Raw genomic sequence first — 26,424 nt, 5'->3', positions numbered from 1 at the left:
TCTCTCTCTCTAGATTTGAAGTCTTCCTAGTGTCAAAGTTGAGTTGCATTCTCTCTCATCTTTCAACGGTAACGGAGTCGCATGTCAGCAAATATGAAACGGATGACAGTGAGGCTTTTATTCAGCTGTCCACACATGGTCCCACCACACAACTAGGGAAACACCTCACAAAGGGAAACATGGGGGGCCATCCTTTTTTTTTTTTTTTTTTTTCATTTTTAAGTCTCACTCTGCATAATTGCACTTACAAATTAGCAAATCCATTCCCATGTTTATGCGTATGGAACTTATCTTTAGAACTAAAAATGACAAAAATACCTCTAATTCGTTTAACATATTGATTAATAATTGGGTTTAGGCTCGAGTGATTTGCGGTTGGTTGACAGTAAGCAATGCTATGTCTCAAGTTTGATTCCTACCTAAAAATAAGCGTCTTGATTATGTGTGTATTATTTGAGTATTGTGAGCTAGTGTTCATTGCTATATATTTTTTTTAAAGGTTTGTCATTATCTTGTTACACTTATGAATTTTATAATTGACGAATGAGCTACTCGTGAAGATTTTTTTGATATGAAGTTTTGAGATCCACCGAAAAATCACCATATGATAATTTTTAAAAACATAACGGATTTTAATTTCTTCAGTACTTGATGTTACCGTCCAAAAGTTGGGCGACCCTTGTTCAATCTTGGGGAATATTTTTTTTTCCCGACAAGGATTTGAGATGAGCTTTTATTTTGTTTTCATAAAGCCTAGCCTTACAGAAACATCATCCTCAATTTTTTTGCTCCGACTGTGTCTTAATGTTGATCTTGAATTGGGTTACTTATTTTTAGATTTAGTAATTTTCTCCTAAGAAACACCTAAAAATAAACACAAATTTACACAATTTTAAAGTCCGATTTTATGATAAAAGTGCAAAATAATCACATATTTCTTTCTTGAAATGTTTTTGGTACCATGAAATTTATCAACTTTCTCTCATCAAAACCAAATTAATACAGGTTCGTGACCCTGTAGATTACTGCAATTAAGCTATTTGCTAATTTTGATTGATCAAATGGCGGTGTCTCATCATTTTTTGTAACGTCAAAGATTTTTCCTAACTAATTAGGGTCAGCTATACGAATCCTGGTCCGCTCTATTAAAAGAAATACCATAATGAGGCCATAAGTACTTAAATCTTTTTTCGCTACTTTCAACTATTTCATTTTGGCTCTACCCGTTGCCGTTTTTAAGCCTTCTAGTTGAACGAATTTACACCTAACAGGTGCAATATTGGGTCTACGCCATACATGCACAACACATTTAAGTCTACTCTATCTCATCTTATCGCATATTAATGCCACATCTAAATTTTTCCGATGTAGTCATTTTGGGTCTCACATTTCTCCAAAAAGCGTTGATATTTATTTTTGGCCAAATTATGCAAAAAAAAAAAAAGCACAATACATTTATTAAAAAATAAATTTAATAACGTACACAACCATACATGGAGCACATGATAAAATCCATGAATTATGAGACATACTTTCATAGCACCTCCTACTACAAGTTCAAAAGAGGCATGTTTGCTATTGTCTTTTTATGATCAAACACCCTTTTGTCACATTTCCTAATCCCAGTTTTAAAAAGGAGTTTTTTTGTAAGGAAACCTTTGTGCACCCTCTAAATAAAAAGAAAGAAAAAAAAAAAAGAAAAAAAAAGCAAATAGGGGCATTACGTTATTTTCTCCAAGGGTATAATAGTCATTTAAAAAAATCACTGTTGTAGAATCAAAAAACGGCGAGTATCCTTTGCCTTTTGCGAATTTGGGTTGAAAATGATGCATGCGACGCCGAGATCCTCTCCTCACTGTCAGAATCAGAGACACGCTTCTTCCCGTTCGCATCCAAACGTTGGATATAATGGCCATTTTCTCTCTCTACATTTTCTTTCTCTATATTTTCTCTGTCTAGCCGCTTCTGGCGCTGATACCCAAGCTCTTGGGAGTTCTGGTTCGGATTCCTGGAAGAGGTATTCTACTGTTTTCGTACCTCGGTACTGGACTTTCTCTCTCTAGAATGATTTCGATGATTCAGTGGTGGATTTTGTTTCTCGCTCCTCGGTTCTTTATGGGTTTTTTCTAGGTTTGGATTTCAATGTTTTGTTTTTGGTATGCATGGGTTTTGATACAAGGGAGTGAGTTGATCAGAGAAGATCCATGCTTTGTGAGAAGTGTTACAGGGTACCATAGAGCTGAGTTTTTGTGTGGGGGATGTGAATTCTTTCTTACGTTTATTGGTAGTATTTTCTCTCTCTAAAAGTCTCTGTTTTGAGTTTTCTTCCTTATTTAATCTTTGTAGTGTGGGAGATTGAAGGGGTTTTGTGGGCTTTATTGTGCTGTAGATATTGTTATCTAGCTCTTGCACACACAGGGGAAACACACTATACCCGTCTTTTAAAAGAAATGGCCAATCTATTAGAAGACACCAGAAGGAGGTTTACTGAAATAGAGTCTTCGAATCTAGGGTTCCTGATGAACATAGAGAGTAGGAATCTGATGGGGAGTCTCTATGGTGGTGAATACAAACTAATTTGTGTGTTCACTCTATTCTTCTTTCTCTGCTTCTCAACTCTCTGTAGTTCACATGACTTCAATTCGGTGATTAGTGAGCTTTATGTGCAATATCTTATAATATTACATGACTGCTGTAATCTTTTGATGAATGAGTGATATCCTTCTCTTATGGAGGTTTGTGAGCTTGTGGTTCTGTTGCGGAAAGACCCACCAAAAAAAATTGAATGTTTCACTGATTGTTTGCCTTGGACTGGGACCTGATGAATGATAAACTCTTTTTTTGACAAATAACCTCATGAATTATAAGTTAGATTGGTGAATCAATCTTTAGCTGACACAGTTAATCATTCTTGATCACATAAGTCATCCAATTTTTTGGGCTTGTTCTGTGAACTGGGCATTATTTTACTGGAGCTTTTTGTATTTACAGCGGTCTTTGTGAATCTCAGAGACCACCTTCTCGTTTTTTAAATCTTATGCCTTGCTGGGATTAGATTTTTAAAAAATTGGGAACCCACATTTTACAGCTTAGATTGGTGAATCATGCATTGCTGCATGCATTTTATGATAACTTAAATCTAGCTCTTGTAGATTATGTGGGAGTAAAGCATGAATCACTTTTACTCACGGTGGTGCATCACTTGTTCTTGTGCTGATTGTGTGCGTCTCAGAGACTTATTACCATAATCTGATGCTTTGCTTGGATTATTTTTTTAGCAGGACATGGATAAAATCTCCCAAGACTGCCCCTACCCCGGATGCTTCTTCTGTGTCATGAAAGAGGGGAACCCAAATAAACGCAGAGCAAGTATAATGAAATTCTTCAGAGAACTACCTTCTCAAGACGACGATGGCCAGGTTCTCCCCATAAGTGGCCTCTGGAACACTGCAATGGCTCATCCCAATGACCCCGAATTCATTGACTTGGGCATATTTGAGTGCATGGCCGCTCTTGTATGGAAAGGCTTAAAGAATAGAAGGTGGCTCTCTCATGACCAAAATGTTTACATCCCATATTATGCAGCCCATATCATTGGGTCATACACCATGAACATGGAGGACTTTGCAGAGAGTGCTGTCCATGCTGGTGTCATTCCCCCCTTGGTCGAGCTTCTTAGAGGGAGGTTAACTTGGGTGGAGCAAAGAGTAGCAGTTCGAGCCCTAGGTCACCTCGCTACCTATCCTAGCACTTTCCCTGCTGTTGCTAGTCATGGAGAAGTTCTTGAACTTTCTATTCAATTGGCTTTGAGCTCCCTTGAAATTGTGTATACCCATTTTTACCAATTAGTTGACAGAAGACCAAGTTATCATTGTGATTTGCTTACTCGCGGAATGGGTGGTGTTGAAATGGAGTCTAGGAAGGCAGAAGAGTGGGCGAGCCAGTTGCAGTGCTGGTCTCTTCAGCTTATTAATTGTTTTGCTTTCAAGTCTGAATTTCTCCCTATTGTATGCAAGCCCGAGCTTTTGATGAAGCTTCCGGGCATGTGGGGTGGGCTTGTAAATGAGAATTCGCCTGCTGGAATTGGTTTGTTGAGGACAATTTGCCACCATAAACTTGGTAGGGGGCCAGTTGCGAACTGCCCTGGTGTTATTGAGGCTCTTTGCAATATTGCTCGATCATCAGATGACTGGCAATATATGGCTATTGATTGCCTTCTTTGGTTGCTTCAAGATCCAAACACTTGTCATAAGGTAAGATTGACTGCCTTTTAATTTTTCAATCCTGCATTTTTCTCCCTTGTAATATTTCTTTCTCATTGGGGTTTTCGGAGATATTGTTTGTTTTGAGGTGGGATGGATGAGGGCCCATGCATGTGGACCCAATGATCATTAATGATCTCCAGTTAAAAAAAAAAAAAAAACAAAAGAAAGAAACAAAGATTTCTCAACACTTGTAACGTACTAACCCAAATATTACAAGATTATTGATATCCCTTGTGACCTTGAGCCTTTAGATCTAGCCAAGTTCACGGCCATACAAGTTAATATTTATCACATTCGAGCACAACATAAAACAACCGACTATCAAAGAAACAGAAAAAAAAGGACTATATAGAACGACTTTTGTCAACAAGTTAGTCTTTAGTTTTAGGACATTATAGTGGCCATGTTACTTACCCACTTTTATCTTGAATTCTACCGTATAATTTTCAAGTTCACAAATATCTGGTTATGCCCCAAATTCATGTTGCATTTATAATTATTTGGTTGTTCAGATGGTCGTCATTGTGCGGATGGCTTTCAAAGGTTTATTTTGCTTTTTCTCTTTACGGGATTGTTTAAAGTATACCTTTTTAAATAAGAGCCGATTGGTCCACTCAAATTCATGATAATCCATATTTCATGGACACAGATACGTGCAGAAGTGTGAGATAGAGGTATGGAGTGTCAGATTTCTCATTCCTTGAAGAGCAAGATTCAGCAACAGGACTATATTATAATATAGATTAATGAAATCTGACATTCTTTTCTAATATACTATTTTATGTAGCAAAATCTCAGTTTTGCCATTGCTGATTTATATACAATTTTCAAACTTCAAATTGTCCACTTTAAACATAAAAGATTGAACTCTAAATCAATGATGTAGCCAATAATCACCATAAAAAGAGAATCCAAAAGAATCTATGTTGGTAGTGCATATTTGTTTTTGATAATGTTAGCCTTTAATTTAAGAAAAAGGAGTACAAAACCTTGGCTTACCACAAAAAAGGTGCTCATGGATAGGAAAAAAGAAAAAGAGAAGTGGAATCGAGCCTCTTTCAAAAAGTTACTGTTAAAGGATGGCAACCTAAGAAAAGGGGCCGCTCCAGCATACAAAAAAAGTAGAAAAAAGAAAAACAAAATGAAGAAAACTCCTAGTGACTGTCCATCTCCGCTGCTGCTTTTGCAAGGGAATTAGCTTCCTGGTTTCCTTCCCTCCAGGTATGCGTCCACGACGAACGTATTCCTGCAGAGGTTATGAATGTGATCAACTGAATGAGCCAAAAACCAGGGGGGTGGGGGAGGTTACATGGTTTTTGTTGGTAGTGCATATTAAGAAACGAAAAATCTAAGTTGGTAGTGTGTCTAACACCAGTGCAACACCCAAAGAAGAAGCCATGTAATTGGTAATCCACCCATTCACACTGTCAGTAGTCACCTTCACCAGACTGTCCCATTCATAGCAATAACATTAAAACCAAAAATATCAATAAAGTTATCTCAATAGCCGTGATGAGAAAAGTTCTAATTCCTTATGTGAGATCCTAATCCTGAACTTGAACTCGCAAAGACTTGTAGAGAGTCCTTCCTCTACCTCTCTCAGAGTGAGCAAAGCCCAAAACCCTCCTTCCATATTTAAACGTTACAATGAGAAAACTGAATCTAATTCTTGAAATGCATAAACTCCCAAAAGATACTTGCTCCAAAATTTCGAGGTCATAGAAAATAAACCCCAGAAAACTCCTCTCTCCAAAAAATTGCAAAACCAATATTTAAAGAGTAATGAATCCCAAATTCAATCAAAGCTGGAAGTCATCTGTATCCCCCGAGAGAGATCAGCTTTATAAACCCTTTATTCTCTCTCTCAAATGATAAGTTTGAAGGCATTGGAGACATAAAAGGGGAGTTTTAGTTCTATAAAAGGTTACGGAAGGAAGGGAAATGAAATTAGGGAGGAGAAAAGTTTTGAAAATTTGGGAGACATGCAAAGATAACTGGAAGTGGAAGGACCGCTTATGGTGATCAGTTAAATGGCATAAACAAATGGATGATTAAAAATCTGAGTGGTTGAATCGGCTTCCTTCTAAAGAGACGAAATACTGTATAGAAGATTGATCTTATGTTTTTCTAGTGGGATAGTAGAAAGTTAAAAACATATGTTTCTTTTCTTTTTGGCTGATATAGTTCACAGGGCTAAAGATATTTGGCTATTAAACTTCATGCCAAGTGTAGTTTCTATTTTTCTGAGGCCTTGAGGCTGATGAAGATTACAACTACAGTAATTGCAAAGCATTTTAGTGCACTGTATGAATTACTTCTTAACCACAGAATGGAAACAATAGACATGTTGGGGAAGTTATTTGCTGGTGTCTGATGCTGATAAGATTACAAGAGAGATTGGACCGGTGTCTTAGAACTCTTCAAGTCAACTTGGGACTCAACTGAGTCAAGTCCTGAATGAACTCAACTATGCAGCTCGGCAAGTCTTATGGTTTATCATGAGGCTCACGAGACTTACTGTATTATCTTTTTTCTCAAGATTCTCACCCGAGTATTATTGAGACTCTACCAAGTTGATGCAACATGGGTTGGCTCGGGACCTGGTCGAGTCCTGAACGAAGTCAGAGTTCAAAAGCATTAGATTAAAGCGATGATGATTTTGTAATGCAGTATGGCCACATGTGTCATGCCACACTCTGCTAGGCTTGTGTATTGCATAAATACATGCATCCAATATCTGTGTGTGCAGGCTTGCCTTTCTTTTTTTACTCAGCTTTTGCTCTCAAGTGACCACTATGAGTATATTCATATATTTTTTTTAATAGTTATGTCATTTCATATTTCCAAGATTCCTTGTAGCATCTGGTCAGTAACAATGTCAACACAGTAGATTACTGTTACGCTGAGCCTTAACAAGTTTTAGTGTGATAGAAGGAGCTATCTAATGATGTTGGTTGAGAAGGGCGAACAGTAGAAGATTGAAGGTTTAGCAAGGTGTCTAGCACGGTGTATATAGTTTTTAATTTTTCTTTTTCTCACCGACTGGAACACTTGCAAAGGTCCAAATAAAACTTACTTGCAATAAACAAATAGATAACCAAAAGTGTTTTTCACTTGCTGCCACTAAATACAACTTCTTTTATTTAATGAATAAAACCAACACAATGTTTATTGGAATAAAAAAACATAAGAAATAAAATACTGCAAACTACAAAGCAAGATGTTGGAAGATTACCTCAATCGGACTTAGTACACCCCACACCGGGTCTTCTCCTCCAATGGTGCATACGATCAATGGTCTATCTTAGATCTTTGAAGCATGGGAAAGCCTTGGCTATAACCCTTAATCAATATGAGAGCAACATGGAACATCAAAAAAGCTACAACGCCTCAATACCTTGTATGTGTGGGGCGTGCCCCCTCTTTACTCCTAGCTCGGGGTGTGCCCCTATTTCTAACTCAAAAAATATTTTTGTAAGGGAGAGAGAGATTTGAAAGAGAAGTGAGAGAGATGAGAGGTGTAGAGATTTATGGGAGAGAGAGCCCCAATTTATAAAGTTTTCAGGGGTTAGGATTTCTTCAGGGTTAGCCATCCTTATGGAAATTAGATCCATACCATTAATCATATGAAACTTGTAGGGTGAGAGAATATAATGGGATCTCTAACAATCAGATATGACTGTTAAACTACTTGTGTTGGCTTGACTTGGAAATTGATTACAGGTCAACTAGCTTTCTAACGGGCTATGTCCCGGCTGCTACTAGGTCTCTAAATGGGCCTGCCTATATCATGGGTGGTTAAGGATTAACGAATGCAGAATTTGAGCTACTCAATCCTTAGATCAGCCATCATGATTCAAAGGATGATGCATAACCTTATCATTCATCTTCATAAACTTGTATTTCATCAAATATAAAATATGGACAATATAAAATATCTATTTTTATATAAATCTCTTTTTATTTATACATATTCCTTTTAGAAGTCCAATCTCCTTAAGATTTCATAAAACATATCTTGTTAATTGTTTCCATTCCTTGCTCATCAAGGGATATCAAAACAAAAGGACTACCCACTTTAAGTGGGAGGTGCCACCCATGTAAACCACGGGTGGTCCCCACGCACATCCACATAAGGATTTAGGGTGGGCCCCCATATTAAATATGAATTATAAAATTATAAAATTGATTTTTAGAAAATGGGAAATAAACTTTATTTTTCTTTGAATATTTAAATACAGAAAATTGAATATCTCTTAATTTAAAATATCAAGAGACTCATAAAAATTCATATAAGCAATCAAAAAATCATATAACATCAAAATAAAAAAAAACAAATAATTTTGATAGCTACGGGATCCATCTAGGTCTAGGAATTTATAATATCGCTGAAGCACTCCGTCTTCTACTGTGGACTATAATTCACACTTGCTTTCTCAAACTGACCCAGCAGTTCTCTTGACCCACAGACCATCGTTGGGGTTCATGATTGGGATATCAAAGTCAGCCAAATAGGTAAGCGGGCACAATCCCATTCTATGGATTACAGGTTCTCCCTTAGAGACAAACCCATGGTCACTTAGACCGGATTCAATCATAGCTTTATGCTGCATAGGGGTAATCTCTTGTACATGTACATGCTTCACCATCAATGGTGGTTCGGTTTCCTGATATGGCTATCATGTGTACATGCCATGTGATGGTTCAGTGATGAGTCTTTGACTATCGTCTCTAGAGGCTAACCATCACACACAGGGGCCGCACAATCCCTGGGCTCACTCTCCTTGGCAACTCCTACCTCATCAAGGGATAACCCATAAACCCTCCTCGATTTTGTTCCATGCGCAAGCAATAAGGGTTTTCCAACTCGACTGGCCTAGCACGTCAAGCCAAGTTTGAGTATTGAGAAAATAGCATTTGCCTATCTCGGTCCCTCTAGACCACAATCTTGTGGTCCCTCTGGACCATACTCCCATTGGAGTTCTTTGTTCCACTATATTCGATATATGCTCTCATAAGGCCTTCAATAGCCACAAAAACCCAACAAAGAGGTCATAAGTTGATGAAGTCAGGAACTGGAACATGAGCTATAGAGGATGTAAAAAAGGAATTTCTCAAAATCATTATTAAGGCTTCTTAAAGGGATTTGGACCTCACGGATTAGGATATGGGTGTTTTGAATGGTGGCGAACTGGTGGTGGCGAGCTGGTAATAAATAACTGCAAAGTTATTAAAAATATTTAGCTAGAAACATGTCCTTTTCCAATTTGTTGAAGCATGAGAGTATATCCTAAGCACTTCAACATTAGAGAGATCTGAAGCTAAATATATTGACAGTTGGGGTGAGAAAAAGATAGAGCTGACCAATGACAAGATGATCAAAAGTTACCATTTAATGTCTTGGGGATTAGATTCAACCTAAATTAAAGTTTTATCATGAGAATGATGGAGAAAAAAGGTAAGAGAAGAGAGGAGAAATGGACTCATTGAGATGATGAATAGTGAAAAGTCAAGACAAATTTAAAATTTGTGGGTTTCCATGGAGAAAAGGTCCTTTATTTCTCAAGAAACTAAGTGAGAGGAGAAGCAAAGAATGGATGAAAGAGGTATTTAAATTTTGGATTTATGTTTTAGATAGAGTAAGTTGGGTTTGAAAAGGAAAAGAGTATTGGTGAGAGATGTGGGTAGGAGAAAAAGAAAAAATTGGCAAAAGATGAAATATGGATGAAAAGAGGAATGGAGTTAATGAGGAAAATGTATGTGTTAGAAATAGTGAAAACAAAAGAGAGGTAGAAATAGTGATGAGAGAGAAGATATTGATGTTGGGGATTTATAATTATGGAAAGAAAAATCTGATTTCAACTAGAACCCATCTTGAATACATTGATTGGGGGTATCTCTTGATCAACTTCGCCTTGGCTAGAGCTATTCATCTCACAATCCTAACGTCATTTCTTTTGTTTTAGATCTCCCTCTACTATTAAAGGAGTTCCAAATTCTCTTTATTTGCTTGTTTTCCCCAAGTATGGAAATAGTCCTGGGTGTAGCCAATGGAGAAGTCAAGGCTCTTCTTCCAATCGGTATATTAGTCATGATTCACCTAATAAACTTTGCTTACCAAGCATGGCAATTGTTGTTGTATTCCATTACTGTGTTTTCTCCAGTTTAATAAGTATTATCAACATAAAACAAAACAAAATTTGTTTTGTTGATTGGGCATCGCCGTAGACAATGCCTTTCTGCTATAAGATTCTCTGCGTATCTTGGTCCTAATGTGATTTCTTGAAGTATCAAGGAACAACACATGGTTTTCTATTGCTGAGGTAAAATTTCGGTTCATGGTGAGCACAACTATGGTGCTTCTCTGACTGTGCTATGCTCTTTGAGGTTTGGATTTTCTCATGTTCCAAATGTCTATGCTACATTGTCACAACTCCAAGATGTCTCAGCATCAAGCTAAAGATCAGCTTGCAGACCATCGTTGGGGTTCATGATTGGGATATCAAAGTCAGCCAATAGGTAAGGGGGCACAATCCCATTCTATGGATTATAGGTTCTCCCTTAGAGACAAACCCATGGTCATTTAGACCGGATTCAACCATAGCTCTATGCTGCATTGGGATAATCACTTACACATGTACACGCTTCACCATCAATGGTGGTTCGGTTTTCTGATATAGCTATCATGTGTACATGTCGTATGATGGTTTAGTGATGAGTCTTTGACTATCGTCTCTAGAGGCCAACCATCACACACAGGGGTCACACAATCCCTGGGCTCACTCTCCTTGGCAACTCCGACCTCATCAAGGGATAACCCATAAACCATCCTCGGTTTTGTTCCATGCGCAAGTAATAAGGGTTTTCCAACTCGACTGGCCTAGCACGTCAAGCCAAGTTTGAGTATTGAGAAAATAGCATTTGCCTATCTCGGTCCCTTTAGACCACAATCTTGTGGTCCCTTTGAACCATACTCCTATTGGAGTTCTTTGTTCCACTATATTCGATATATGCTCTAATAAGGCCTTCAATAGCCACAAAAACCCAACAAAAAGGTCATAAGTTGATGAAGTCAGGAACTGGAACAAGAGCTGTAGAGGATGTAAAAAAAAAATTTCTCAAAATCATTATTAAGGCTTATTAAAGGGTTTTGGACCTCACGGATTAGGATATGGGTGTTTTGTATGGTGGCGAACTGGTGGTGGTGAGCTGGTAATAAATAACTGTAAAGTTATTAAAATATTTAGCTAGAAACTTGTCCCTTTCTAATTTGTTGAAGTATGAGAGTAATTCCTAAGCACTTCAACATTAGAGAGATCTGAAGCTAAATATATTGACAGTTGGGTTGAGAAAAAGATAGAGCTGACCAATGACAAGATGATCAAAAGTTACCATTTAATGTCTTGGGGATTAGATTCAACCTAAATTAAAGTTTTGTCATGAGAATGATGGAGAAAAAAGGTAAGAGAAGAGAGGAGAAATGGACTCATTGAGATGATGAATAGTGAAAAGTCAGGACAAATTTAAAATTTGTGGGTTTCCATGGAGAAAAGGTCCTTTTTTTCTCAAGAAACTAAGTGAGAGGAGAAGCAAAGAATGGATGAAAGAGGTATTTAAATTTTGGATTTATGTTTTAGATAGAGTAAGTTGGGTTTGAAAAGGAAAAGAGTATTGGTGAGAGATGTGGGTAGGAGAAAAAGAAAAAATTGGCAAAAGATGAAATATGGATGAAAAGAGGAATGGAGTTAATGAGGAAAATGTATGTGTTAGAAATAGTGAAAACAAAAGAGAGGTAGAAATAGTGATGAGAGAGAAGATATTGATGTTGGGGATTTATAATTATGGAAAGAAAAATCTGATTTCAACTAGAGCCCATCTTGAATACATTGATTGGGGGTATCTCTTGATCAACTTCGCCTTGGCTAGAGCTATTCATCTCACAATCCTAACGTCATTTCTTTTGTTTTAGATCTCCCTCTACTATTTTGTTTTAGATCTCCCTCTACTATTAAAGGAGTTCCAAATTCTCTTTATTTGTTTGTTTTCCCCAAGTATGGAAATAGTCCTGGGTGTAGCCAATGGAGAAGTCAAGGCTCTTCTTCCAATCGGTATATTAGTCGTGATTCGCCTAATAAACTTTGCTTACCAAGCATGGCAATTGTTGTTGTATTGCATTACTGTGTTTTCTTCAGTTAATAAGTGTTATCAACATAAAACAGAAGAAAATTTGTTTTGTTGATTGGGCATCGCTGTAGACAATGCCTTTCTGCTATAAGATTCTCTGCGTATCTTGGTCCTAATGTGATTTCTTGAAGTATCAAGGAACAACACATGGTTTTCTATTGCTGAGGTAAAATTTCGGTTCATGGTGAGCACAACTATGGTGCTTCCCTGACTGTGCTATGCTCTTTGAGGTTTGGATTTTTTCATGTTCCAAATGTCTATGCTACATTGTCACAACTCCAAGATGTCTCAGCATCAAGCTAAAGATCAGCTTGAAGGGGACTATATAAGTAATTTGATATCTCTTCTATGATCATCTTTATTATTGTTTAGGCCTTTCGGACTATTATGTTGTTTCGTATGTTTTTTATACATGCTATAATTTGGCAATACTAGAAGTTATTCTATACTCTGAATCGTAGATGTTGGGTTGGGGAGTGGGAGTGGGAGTTGGAGTGGGAGTGGGAGTGGCAGTGGGATCGGGAGATCATGAAATGGTAGAACCATACAATGCATATGTTAAGGATTGAGATCCCCCAAGTGTAAGGGATCTCAATCCCAACCTTTGGGCAGTGTTACCTAGACACGTGTCGACATGCATGGACATGGCCCCGACACTTGTACTATATGTATCGGGCATTTGACAACTTGTTTATTACGTATCGACTTCTCACAGAGGTGTTGAATTTGTAGAGATGCCATGTCCTATTTTTTATGATAAAACTTATTGCACACGCCCCTCTATACTAGGTGACATCAAACTCTAAGACCACCAATGTTGTACCACATGGTCCCAATCATTAAGTTCAAGGAAATGGAAATTTTTATATAAGATAATGTATACTAGGGTGCTAGCAATATTAACAGTAACATCTGGAGGTTGGAGCCAGTGTTGTCAGATTCGCTTTAGAGCCTTCTTCACTTTGGTTGAAAAAACGAAGCAATCCGGTGCTTCGTCCAATTCGGAGGAAGACTTTAGAATTCTTTTTAAAATTCAATATAATTAAAACATATATTTATATATAAAAATATATTAAACTAATAAAAAATAAAAAATTAAAAAAATAGTTAAAAAAGACGATTATGTGCTTCGGCTGAAGGCACTGAATCAGTTCAAAGTGGCCCCAAGCAAGCCGAAGCGGATGCCCTGGATTGTGCCAAATCGACCAATACTTTGTTCTCTTGTTATATTGTGGGTCTTCTCTTTTCTTGGTTCACTTATTGAATTGTCAGAGTAACCTTTTGGTATTCGAATAAAAACTTCTTAATTTAAAAGAATCTTCAGTTAAACTATTGAATTAATAAATTAAGCTAAGGTTTAGGAAGTATAAAAGGAATTAACTGCTAAATTAAGCCTTCCCATGAAGGGGAAGTCGACTTTTGTGCACTGTTTACATGTTGTCAATGACTTTGAAGGGGGGACTGCGCATCCCTTATGGATTGATGTCATCATGTGTAAAGCCCACATCTTAAACAACACTTACAAAAGATTTTCAAGGGTTCGAACAAATTTTTTTTTGAAACTGGTTTAAGTTAACAATTCCCAAAGTTCATATATGGATACCTGCATGCAAATCTGTGTTAGGTCTATGCATTTATGCATGCCCATCTGTATTCATCATGATATAAAAGTACATGGCATTTCTAGAATTCTACATATCATTTTTTAATGTTTTTTTCCTATTTGGATAGGTGATAGACAAGGCAGCACCTGCACTCATTGATTTAGCAGAAATTTCAACCCTTGGTGATCATAAGAAACTTGGGGAGTCTATTGTTAATGTTCTTCAAGAGTGTGTCCAATCAATGGGAGCAGGGCGCAACTCGCTTAGTCCCCGAACAAAAGAGCAGCTTGATGAACTTGCAAACTCAAGGAAGAGATTGAAATGGGAAAAGAATATGCCAAAGGAGGACCTCCACATTAAGCAAGCAGCAGCACTAGTTGTAAAACTCGAGGGAAATTCTCTATTTTCTTCAGGAAACTTTGCAGGGGCAGCCTCTAAATATTCGGAGGCATTAGCACTATGCCCCATGAAATCCAAGAAGGAGAGAGTTGTATTATATAGTAATCGAGCTCAATGTCATCTCCTACTTCAACAGCCTTTGGAAGCAATAAGTGACACTACCCATGCATTGTGTCTTCACAACCCGCTTAATCGCCATGCTAAAAGCTTATGGAGAAGAGCACAGGCGTATGACATGTTGGGTTTGGCTAAAGAGAGCTTATTGGATGCCATTTTGTTCATTAATGAATGCTCTCAATCATCTGATCCAGACCTTTCTCTGAAACAAAACAAAGTTCCTGATTATGCTGAGCGTCTGGTCAAGAAGCAGATGCGTGCTGCTTGGCTATTTAGAGAAGCAGCTCTGAAGCATGGGGGTGTGCATTGTGAGGGGGATGATGGTGTTGTGTATGGAAGAGACGCCGACGATTCTGAATGGGAGACAGCAAGTGAAAGTGAAATTGGGAATGATGGGAGGGTTGATGCTGTTGATGAGGATAGTGAATGGCAAAATGATGATGAAGGGAAAAATAAGTATGAGAAACCGTCAATGAAAGGTATGCATATTTGATAATTTGGGTTATTTGAAGATAACTGTTGGGTTTGTTAATCACCATGATTCCATAATGAATGGTGATGGGGGGGAGAGAGGGGTGACCATGTCACGTTCTTGTGCATACCAATCTCTCTCCATCTCGAACTATTTTCTAACAGCAATGACCCAAACAAAATTTTGTATTGGATTACAATATCATTTTCTAGGTTTGCATTTCCATTGAGCGTTATTTTTCTTATCGCATTGCACATGAAATTCTCTGTTACAGTACTAAAGGGTCATGAAACAATATGAATTGTGTAGTTGGATCAAATTTAATCACATTTTCAATTTTGTGTGCTTCAAATTTTTTTGCTTGCTTCATATTTGTGAATTTTTTTCCATTCATCCTTTCTCAGTACCATTTTTCTTCTTGGTGCATATGCATCTTTCTTATAATCATGCATTGCATGTGCCACCTACTCGTACCTTGTGCCTGATAATGGTTAGAAAGTGCTGGCATACATTGTTACTGATGTATTAAGAAGTTGATTTCTTGTTGAGAAGGATTACATAATCCATGCTTGTGTGGTTTCCAATAAAACCCGTGCACCAGGGTCATTCCTTCTCCACTCAAGGTTTCATTGCTTCATTCAACCAATAGTACTGGATGATAAAGATGTGCCTGTGTTAATGGAAGCTATATAGACTTGGCCAATACTACCATGTCCCACTTCTTCATTATCAAAATCAATGTGATACTGATCCATCAAAATCATTCCAGAATTTTGAAATGCATTAGTCTCCAGTCACTAGGAGCCATATCTTATTTCTTCTTCACTAGTAACCTCTTCTTTCAGTGTGGTTGATTTTCACTCAACCAAAAATTTCTTCTGTATAGACTTGGCTTATAACACCATGCCCCCCACTTCTTCATGGTCAAAATCAATATGATACTGACTGGTTTAAACTCATTCCAGAATTTTGAAATGCATTAGTCTCCAGTTAGTAGGTGCCATCTAGTAACCTTGTCTTTCAGTGTGATAATATTCACTCCTAACCTCGATCTTCTTTTACTGCACAGAAATGAAGCATGGATACAATGTTCAGCTTGTGGAAGATGGCCTATGATTTTGTGTGGTTAATACCCTAGTAATGCCCAGGCCTTGCTTTCATGGAGTTCAGTATGCTGCCAACCCAAGCATGGTTAGCCTTAACTGTTTTCGAGGCTTCCCATCAGAATTTCTCCAAGATTTCTCGACCTTCAAAGGGTTTTCAGTCCAGGTTGCTTGAAATCCAAGAAGAGCCATGCAGAGACTGAAAACTAAGTGGGTTGTGTATATTAGGTGAGTGTTTTCTTTGTGGCGTGAGGATTGTTGTAATCAGAAAAACCAATCTTCCTTCGAGATTGAGACAAATGAGCCTGCGCGTGACCAAAATGGCTGTTGGTGGTTCTGTTATGATTTAAGAAGCTTGTGTTATTGTTTTTTACTTATCAAAAGACAGTAGAAAAGAAAGAAACGCTTGTGGTGTATATAGTGTTGTGAGAGGTGTAATTGCATCTTTTGTGGAGAACTCTGAAATGATTTTGTGTTCGTGTCTAAGTCATTTGGTTTGCTTTCAGTCATTTTTATAAATTGTTACATTATGGTGATAACAATTATTTCTATCAAGGTTTGCAGTGAACTGTATTTCAATTTTTGTTATGGGTGGCGATTTATGTATTTGGGATCTCTCTCTCTCTATCTCCCTTGGTCATTAGGAAATTGGCCAGATAGTTTTAAGTGCATAATACATTCATAGCATAGTTTGAGTAGTGACTACTGAATTTGTTGATTCTAATACCTTTTTTAGCAATGCGACTGTGGGTCTTGTTTGCAATTAGATGCTATTACATGAGAATGTGGGACTGATTATCGATTCTATACTTGATGTTCCGCATCTTATCTTATCACTGGTTGAGTGTGTTGGCACTAAAATCAAGGTTTATATTTTTTTAATCTTGATGGAAAGAATATCATGCATAGTTTGGCAAGTTTCACAATCTGTTTTCAACTATAGATGACGTAGATAAGCTATCTATTTTATATTTGGTGCAAGAAGGGTGCAATCATCCTTAGCCATCCGATGCTAATTCTGATAGCTAGGCGTACTCTTAGCCACCTGATGCCAATTCTGATGGATAAGTTTGTGCCCTTTAACTGTGCTCAAAATCTAAAAAATAAAATTTATCAGCCGCTAAATTTTACATTGAGGGGTGAGGATGAATGTGACGTTCTAGCATCAAGTTCTTCCATCCTTTAACCATTACTAATAGATATGCGGGTCCACAGTTTTTAGTTTGTGCAGATGAACCCACTCCTAGCACTTCCAGAAGTTGTACACTTATTTTCACCCTTATTTGAAAAATACGGTTGGAAGCTCGTTTTGCTGGAGTGGCCTTCAGCCAAAGCCCATTTTCTCAAAAAACCTTTTTGCCATTTTCATCATTGAAAATGATGAAACCAAATTATTTGACCTAAGTCCAGATAAATAAAACTAAAGTAGCTTTGGCATTTGTTAAATTGGGGCTTTAACTGAAAAACAGAAACATTTTCGTTTTGGTCCCAAATACTATTGAAATAACCTTATTGTTAAAAAAGAAAGAAAGGAGGTAGGCTTTAGTTAGGGAGGGAAACCTATATTTCCTTAATAATAAGAAGTTATGAAATAGTTAGAAGCTATAATATAGTAACAGAACAAGATTCAGTGTAGTAAATTCTAATTAATTGAAAATAATATAGTTGCATATCAAGATTCGTGTAGCAAGATTTTAATCAATTGAAAAAAATGCTATGGTGATATGGAAAAACATAAGAGAGAGTATATAAGAGGGAGTGTGATGTCTTCATTAATCAATTTGAACAATTGACCCAATTTGAACTTAAGAGACTTGCCCAACTTGCACTCAAATTCAATTGAGGAGATACCAAAATGCAGGACCACAACAAAGTTAATAAATAAAGCGCGTAAAGGTTGGTAAACAAGTGGTCTTATCACCCGACCGAGTTTCAAACTTACTCCTCGTTCCCCACAAAATGTATCCAATTAGAAAGGCCTAAAACCGCAAATTGCGGGGAAGGGCCCAAGACTGGAACTACCCCTCTCTTATTTGTTTAAGCCCCCATCTCTCTCTCTCTCATCTCTGGGGAGGGCAGTTCCGGCATTTTGTGCTTTGGAATTTCCCCGCCCTCTGTCTACTCGAGGAGGAGGGCAAGGAGCGTGGAGTGCAGTGAAGATAATGAGGAAAGCACATAAAAAGCCGAGACAGAAAGCGAGTTTTGAGTGGTTTGAGAGAGAGCGAGTGGTTTTAAAGAGAGAAAGAGGAGAGTGTATGTAAGAGGGATTTTGAGGGAGAGAGGGGTCGAGGTTTTTTTGGATGGTTTATTATATAAAGCGATTTTTAGAGAGAGAGAGAGAAAGAGAAAGAGGTGTTTTGTGTGGGGCTTGCATTTCCCTGGTTCATGGTTTTTGGAAAAGACAAAAGGTGGAAGAGGAATGGCAACACTAAAAACCTGGGGTTAGAGGTGAAGTTAAAGGGGATGATGATATAGTTAGAGTTAGTGGGAGAGAGAAGATGGAGGGGGCAGAGGAAGAGCTGGAGAGAAGGAGCAGGTTCCTGAGCCAATTGATAGAGAAGAAGAAGGCAGGGGATCAGCAAAAGGAACAGCAGTTACTGAATGTGAAGGTGAGGGCTTCTGATATGCCTCTGTCTCTACAAAACGCTGCCTTTCGCTGCGCCAGAGACTCCCTTGACTCCATGCCTAAGCTCGACAGCAAACGCCTCGCCCTCGCCCTGAAAAAGGTAATCCATCTCTCTTTCTTTTCTCTTTCTCTCTTCTCTCTCCTCTCTCATGTCTCCATCTTTTGTTTCTTCTCCTTCTCCTCCTTCCCCTTTCTCTTCTATGAAAAACAACCTCTTCCGTTGCTTTTATTTGCTTTAGATTAATAACTCGTGGAAGCTCTCTTTCAAGTCGGAAGTTTTTGGTTGCTTCTCTTGTTTGGAAAAAAACAAAGATTGTTCATGAATTCTGCCACCCCATTTGTTTTCTTTTCTTTTTTGTTTGTTTGATTGATAATTCTTTTGATGAATCCTTGGTTTATCCATTACTGGCAATTGCATTGATGCTTTGTTTCTCTTATTGCCTCAATTCTTTCTTTTATAGTATCAGGGTCTTCAATAAATAACTGGCGTTTTCGGTAAGCTACTTAAAATTTATAAGCATATTTAATATCCATGTGGAAGAATTGTATGAACAAGCCATCTAATCTGACGATGAAGTTCATTGAATGCAGGGACTCATCTTTTTTAGTAAACTGTCACAGATTCCATGATGTTTTTGGGAAAAATGATTATAAGGGGTTGCCCTTGATGGATTTTTAGTTTGGCCTGCAAATTTAGATTCATCTTGGAAATGCTTAAATGAAAATGTGAAAGTATACTACAAACTATGGACCATGGGAAGGCACGGTCCTGTGCATGGAGTTACAGAGTCTGGCTCTGGTGCAAAGTTTCAAGTTTTCCACGAATGTGTGGATGCTTTAATGCCACTTTTCGTCCCCAAGATGTGTAACAATGAAGGACCAGTTGTGTAACTATGAAATACGTGTCTGACACATATTGGAGTGTCAGACACTTGCATGATGTCAGCATCTAGATGACATGCCCAATATGGCATGAACATGGATATATACCATTCAGGGACATTTTAGATTTTTTTTTGAGGATTTTGACTCTCTGACACGGCAATCTATGCAAGAAACTTGTGTCTAAGTTGGAAGGCACACATCTAAGTCGTAGACACATGTGTCTCGGTTATAAGACATAAATTTGAATTATCAATTTCTATCCATATCGAAATCGAACACTCCTGTTGGTGTTTCATAAGATTGGTTCCTGAGTGTTAACGTTTCAAAAAAAGATTGGTTCCTGAGTGCAACTGAAGCACATACCAATACGGAAATGTTGGGAGTAGAGTCCTGCTATTGTACCACGAACATAAAACCGACGCAGTTATCACAGTCAAATGGATTATGGCAGAGTGCCACTAACATAAAACCAACATAATTATCACAGTAAAGTGGATTATGGCAGAGTGCAGGCAAAGCTTCTCTACATACAAATATACAACAATTGCTTGATTGCCACAAATCGAAATCTACAGAAAGAAAGCTTTGCAGCTCAGGAACTGTAGCATTTGAGCACAAATTTTAAAAGGGATCTTTATAAAGTATCTTAGAGATATGGCCCATAACTGAGCCTTTAACTCAAAATGTGTCTAGAGAGAACTCTCGATGGGTACTAGAAAATATTTTATAGATTGTGCGAACGAGATCGAGAGAGAATAGAGAGACAACATTCTTTGAACAGTGAGAGTGGTATTCAACGAGAGAGGGGTGTTGCTAATTAATTAACTATAGGCCCCCTCCTTTCAGTCACATAGGCCCGTCCTCTTACACTCATTGCAGAGAGAGAGGAGAGGAGGAAAGAGAAAAAACAATATATTTAAAGCACTAGCAAGAAATAGTATTTTGTTTCTCACTAAGTTGTCTTGTGAATATTTCTTACTAGAGGAGGGATTTGAGTCCCTTATGGAGGGGAAGGGCGATATCACCTTTTTTGCATGCTGTTGTGGGGTCTAAAACCCACCACATAACAACAACACAATGAAAAACAAACATAAGTTACAATCTAGGAAAACAAACCTAATTTGGCCAATGCTTACTCCCCTCAATTGTCTCTCCAAGTTTCCTTTGGAGCTCTGAAGACCTCGGAGAAGATGAACTTTTGATAAGCACGATTTTGTTTTTCTCTTCCATGGTCACAGGACACAGTTGATGCTTTCAGTTGGTTGCCCTTTTTCAAATGAAGTGCTTGTGTTGCATCTCAATGCGTATTACCCTTACCTGAAGTACCTTGTAGCAGTATAGCCCAATTGTGAACTCCGTGTTTGCTTCATATCCTTGCCTAAGCCAAACACAAACTTAGCTGCCATTGAACTATTCTATACTCCACTTCTTTTGATCATCTCTTGCTGCTTCAAGAAACTGCTCCTGGTCCCAAGTTGAATTAATTATTGGGAGCTCATCGTGCAATCTAACTACCTCATGGGGAACTTCTTCCCGTCTTTCCTCTTGACTCATGCACTCACGAGTCCTTTTTGCCACGCACTTGATGCCTAAACTTCCCTTGCTAGTGCAGCTCTTTTTGTCTCATCCTTCAACTACCTGTTCAGTCATTGCAAGTTTGGCATCGGTTTCTTGCAATGTCTGTGAATACCAAGGCATCCTCTGGGTTCTGTGATGCAATTGGCCCCCGTCAGGCAAGCACTTGACTGTGGCATACCTTCTTCGGTAATCCTTTGAACACTCTACAGCATCTGCAAACTTTGTCACCTTCTTAGGGCTCTCTTTAAAACCTGGGCCTGTTGTCTAGACTCCCTTAGGGTTCTTATTTAAGTTGGGAAACAATACTATGTCCCCCTTCCGTTCAAAACAGAATCTGAAACGTCTACTTTGGTCCCCTTGTTATGTTTCAAACCCAAGATTAATACCTTGGCTGTTTGAAATCTGGAATCAATACCTTAGCTCCTTTGAGTTCTATTTCAAACCTGAGACCAATACCTTGACCCCTCTTGGGTTCTGTTGGGAGTCATTGTTAATTCTTGCATGTTTTCAGAGGGGCTGGGTGAGTAAGCATCAATTCGATTTTGTTTATTTTGGTTTTAATTAGTTTATTATTTTAGTTTCTCATTGTTGTTATTTATGCTAGTGATTCAAATTTGGTGACTTGGGCTCGGACTTTTATGTCACTTGGACGCAGGGTGCCTGGTTCAGAAACCCTTATACTCGGCTGAGTCTCATGGGGTCGGGACCCCTACTTTGTTAGTTTTAGAGACTAGCCTAGTCAGGCCACTGATGGGTGAGTTCGACTACTGTCCCAAGCTCCGAACCCTAGCGAGTCCTGACTGGTGTCCATGTTTTAAATCACTGATTTATGTTATTATTGTGTAGTGTTTTGTTTTCTTCACATTGATCATGTAAAAGAGGGGTTCTTCCTCTTACCTCTACAAAAAGGGGCTTGGACCACTCGAGTGTGCAAAACAAATAATCATGAACAATTTTGCAACAAATAAAATATTAGTTCACTATGGTGGTTCGGATATGATTTTCCTTTTCTCTTCCGAGTGGTCCTGCTAGCTTGCTAATAAGCTTGGCTTCACTCTCCCTTAATGTAATTTCCTTGTTCAAAAGATAGCTATCTCTCTCTTTATGATATTCTTTAGGGTATGTTTCTAGTGACTCTTGAGATTCTCTCTTGAGGCCCTTTTGTGAGGCAAGGCTCTTTATGGGCCATCTCTCCAATATATCCCTAGAGAATGTTTCAGAGCTTTTGTATGAGAAACTTTTACAAGCCACCACGAGTGGAATAGCAATTGCTAAGATATTCAAGCTGTGAGGCTACCTCAGTTTTGAGTTTGTGGCAATTGAGCAGTCGTTATTCACTGCAAAGCTTGCTTGTATTCCTCTATTATCCACTAGACTATGGTAATCCCATTGGTCCTTAGTGTTAGGGCCTTACTGGTATAAGAGCATGGTCAACACCCAACACTTGGTATACTTACGTGCTTCCACCACACCCTGGATCCCAATAGTTGCATTGGAGCAAGCTTTTGCTCATCCTGAGAAACTAAAACATTGGTAAGAAAGCAAGACAATGTAACCCTTTGAGTAGTATCTGAGCCGAGAACCAATTTTTTAACGCTACACATTGAAGTCATGATCGTCCAATATAGTGGTCAACAGATGGAAGAGTGGTATCCACATTGCGTTTTTTTGGCAGGTTGCACATTACTTCATTGGATTGTTATGACCTAACTCGCAAATAGCATGGTGGGATTTTTAGGACATTTGAACCATGGGAATCAATAGAAATTCTTGTGATTTCTATTCTTTGTGTTCCATTTCTCAATTTCTATACTGAAACCAGCTAGGCAAAACCTTCCATGTATGTAATGTAGCTGAAGAAGTAAATCCTAGATTAATAGAAAGTGGAGGAAAATGCATTGTGCAATTTGCAGGAAAATATTTTGCCGGAAAAATTTCTGATTTGAATCAAGGGTTTGGACTTTTAGTTCCCCAATGGGTGAAATACATAACATAAATAGTTAAATATCATTTGGCCTTTTGGGAATGTAACTTTTATGGCTCTAGGTTTATGGAGATGGTTGTCTAGGGCTTTTGATGATAATGTTAAAAGAAGTGTACTCTATATTGTGACATGCTTGGTTTGGTCATTCTAGCTTCAATTAGAGATGCAAGCTAGGGAAGTTTCTAGATGTCTCATACATTGTTGGTGAGTTTTGTTCAACATTTCTGTGTTCATCATGTCCATTAAAGACTCAAAGATACATTTAAGTACGTAGACTTCTCTTACTTAATGTAAATTTATTTGGTAATGTACATTGTGCTTCTTTAGATACATTCTTTAATATCGCATTTATTTATCTTGAGTACAACACTTGGATGTAAAGCATGATTTTACGGTTCTCTCGTATTTTAAATTTTTTTGTGAGTTATAGTTGATTCAGGGTTAAGTTCTTTGTATATTTACTGTAGTGGGGAATAAAAATAAATGCATACATGTTTCTTTGATCCTTGAATATGCATATGTTTTTCCTAATAAATTTCAACATCATATCATCAATTGTCTGGAAATAAGGTCATCAAAACTATTGTTGTCTCAAGATAGTACGTTAGTTTTATTTCTTCTACCAGAAATTAAATATATTCTAGTACACTGCAAACTTTTCTGTATCCTTGCTAATGGTACAAAAATAGCAGAAGCTTATCCTGTTCAAGATCTATACAAAATATTTATATTAGACAGATGACGATATTAATTCAATCCAGAAAACTGAGTGATGACATACATGAATTCCCTCTTCAAAATTACTCTGAAGCATCATGTCTGAAACAATGTCCCAATACATTCCATTTTCATGCAAAGAAGCTAATTTCAAAAACTCAAAAACCTACAAGATGAGATGCATAATAGCCAACATATAGAAAATCCTCAACCATATTGAAGTTCAAGAAAAGGGTTAGAGTAGTGGTGTATCTATTTATACTTTCTGTTCTAAATAGTGAGGTGCATAATCATCATCTTTGATGATTGTCCTAAAGGCGTGAACCTTTTACTCTTCTCTATATATTAGTGGTATATACTTTCTGTTCTAGAATGGAATCATATAAATCTTAGAAGTGCATGAGAAACTTTATGTTATAAGAAATTAGAAACCAAGATTGATGGATCTAATAACTCCAAGCTCAAGTGGACATGGCATGATACAATTACAGCCTCCTGGTTTTCTTGATGTTGGTGAAGTTAGGCATGAACAAGTTGTCCTCTGAAGTCTCAGTTGCTTGATTTTGCTTACCTGCTTGCTCTTAACCAAACTAAAAATAGTCAGATTGATGTATTCCCTTTTCCGAATAATTAACCATTCTCTAACATATCCATTGTATTGAACTTGTTGATATGATCAAAGCAAAGGTACACCAATAGATGTTTGGGCAAGTGAAAAATGCAACTTCAAAGCCAACATGATCAAATTGACACTCTGTTCTTTTATTCCATATCATTATGCTTGTGGAATGATCATTTCTTAAATCTTTCAATGACCTCATTTGACACTATTTCATACACATTTGCTGTCTTGCGGGAGAGTCATTTAATTGGAAAAATTTTTAGTTGCTTTTTTCTTCACTTAGAGACAGAATTCTGCCTGAAGCAAAGAAATACGCAGAGTCTGCATGTGTTCTATGGAGTTCCTGACCTCGTTACATGCAGAACACTATATAAAGCTGAAAAATGGCCTCTGGAAATAATGCCCTAAACCACAGCACCCCTATATAAGAAAGAAATTGTTGAATTTGATGTGGCTACCTGGTTTTCTGGATAACTAGGATGACCAGGCCCAAATAACGTATTTTTCTTGCAATTCTTTCTCCTGACTGTACCTTTCTCTCATTCTATCACCCTAAATATCTCTTTCTGTTTTCTCCCAGATTGTAGATATATCCTCTTCTTTCAAATCCAGAGCTTGAAACTCTACACCTTTTTTTAATAGCTCTGACCTGACCTCTTTTCCCTTTCTCAACAACACCCCTCCTCCCCCTTCTCTATCTCTCTCTCTCTCTCTCTCTCTCTCAAAACCCTAACCTCTCTTCTAGCGTGTCTCACAATCTTAATTTCCTTGTGCTGACACCTTTCAAGTCTGTGCTTACACTTTGCATATTGGTTTCCTTCAATTGATGATCTTCGCTCTGCAATAGATTTTCTGTGATTATTTGGGGCCTATTTGCTTTCTTGGCAAGTACAAAAGCACGTTCTATATACTGAAAATCACTCAGAACTTGAAATCATGTTGTATATACGTAAAAATACTTACCTTCCCGAAAGCACATTGGATATGCTAAATAATCTTATATTCAGAAGCGTGTCAGGATGTGCAGGAATAACCTAACTGAACCAGGGGTGAAAAGTACAAGGAGAAGTTCACAATCATGCGCCTTAAATGTGCATGATTTCTTGTTGTGCTTCCTTGAATTTATGTGAGCATTCTATTGATGGAGAGAAATAAAAAGGAAAAAAATGTTTCAAGAACATGCAAGCTAGCCTTGAGACTTGTGAGAAACATGTCGAGGTTGAATTTATTTGTGATCACTAGAGTCATGGCCTTGAATCTTCGAATCCATTCTTTTCAAGATCTTAGGTGTGAATGAATTTTTATTTTCATTAAATGATATTTAGGGATTAAGTGTCCTTTGGTGCTATGGCAGGAATTTGATGTATCATATGGTCCGGCTTGGCATTGCATTGTGGGGACTAGCTTCGGTTCGTATGTCACTCACTCCTCTGGAGGTTTTCTGTACTTTTCAATTGACAAGGTTTATATTCTTCTCTTTAGGACGGCAGTTGAGCCTTTGGACTAGAATGATATGCATGAAATGCTACTTCTTGAAATTGAAAAGAATGTCTCAACTTGAAAGATAAGCTGAGTTGTATATCTTGATCAACACTTGGTATGCAATGCATGGGGTCTTGGTACTTCCTTGATAACAATAAGTGTGGGTGCCACAGGAGAAAGGATGACACATGCACACAGACACACACATCATCATCATCATTATCATCCTCACCATCAAAAGGATTTTTTGTGTGTTTTTTTTATGATGCAGTATTTGGAAACCCGAATGAATATCCACATCCTTCATAAAAGGATTAGAAGTTATATATAGCAAAATGAAATGAGAATTTTGTTCAGTATGGACATGGTTAAAGAGTGCCATTAGC

General features: G+C 37.7%; 2 protein-coding genes across 6 annotated transcripts; both read left to right on the top strand.

The window, feature by feature from the left end:
* The first annotated feature begins 1,851 nt into the window (after positions 1-1,851).
* Positions 1,852-16,723, top strand: LOC18422447 (ARM-repeat/Tetratricopeptide repeat (TPR)-like protein). 5 transcript variants are annotated; one of them, XM_006826860.4, is made up of 4 exons: positions 1,852-2,017; positions 3,282-4,253; positions 14,181-15,048; positions 16,111-16,723. In XM_006826860.4, exons 2-4 carry the CDS (start codon positions 3,285-3,287, stop codon positions 16,155-16,157), a joined length of 1,884 nt encoding a protein of 627 aa, XP_006826923.1. In that variant the 5' UTR covers positions 1,852-2,017; positions 3,282-3,284; the 3' UTR covers positions 16,158-16,723. The 5 variants fall into 5 exon arrangements, with proteins under 5 accessions (XP_006826923.1, XP_011621311.1, XP_020522418.1 ...); XM_011623009.3 differs by having other exon boundaries at positions 3,279-4,253; XM_020666759.2 differs by having other exon boundaries at positions 1,852-2,041.
* A 1,666-nt stretch (positions 16,724-18,389) lies between these two features.
* On the top strand, positions 18,390-26,193 carry LOC18422482 (Dynein light chain type 1 family protein). Its single transcript, XM_006826859.4, has 2 exons — positions 18,390-18,870; positions 25,911-26,193. Exons 1-2 carry the CDS (start codon positions 18,643-18,645, stop codon positions 26,061-26,063), a joined length of 381 nt encoding a protein of 126 aa, XP_006826922.1. The 5' UTR covers positions 18,390-18,642; the 3' UTR covers positions 26,064-26,193.
* The last annotated feature ends 231 nt before the right edge of the window (positions 26,194-26,424 follow it).

The sequence above is a fragment of the Amborella trichopoda genome, chromosome 4 (genome assembly GCF_054954075.1).
Source record: "Amborella trichopoda isolate Santa Cruz 75 chromosome 4, AtrichopodaSantaCruz75HAP2 v2.0, whole genome shotgun sequence".
Taxonomy (NCBI): domain Eukaryota; kingdom Viridiplantae; phylum Streptophyta; class Magnoliopsida; order Amborellales; family Amborellaceae; genus Amborella; species Amborella trichopoda.
This window is presented reverse-complemented; position numbering and strand designations above follow the sequence as displayed.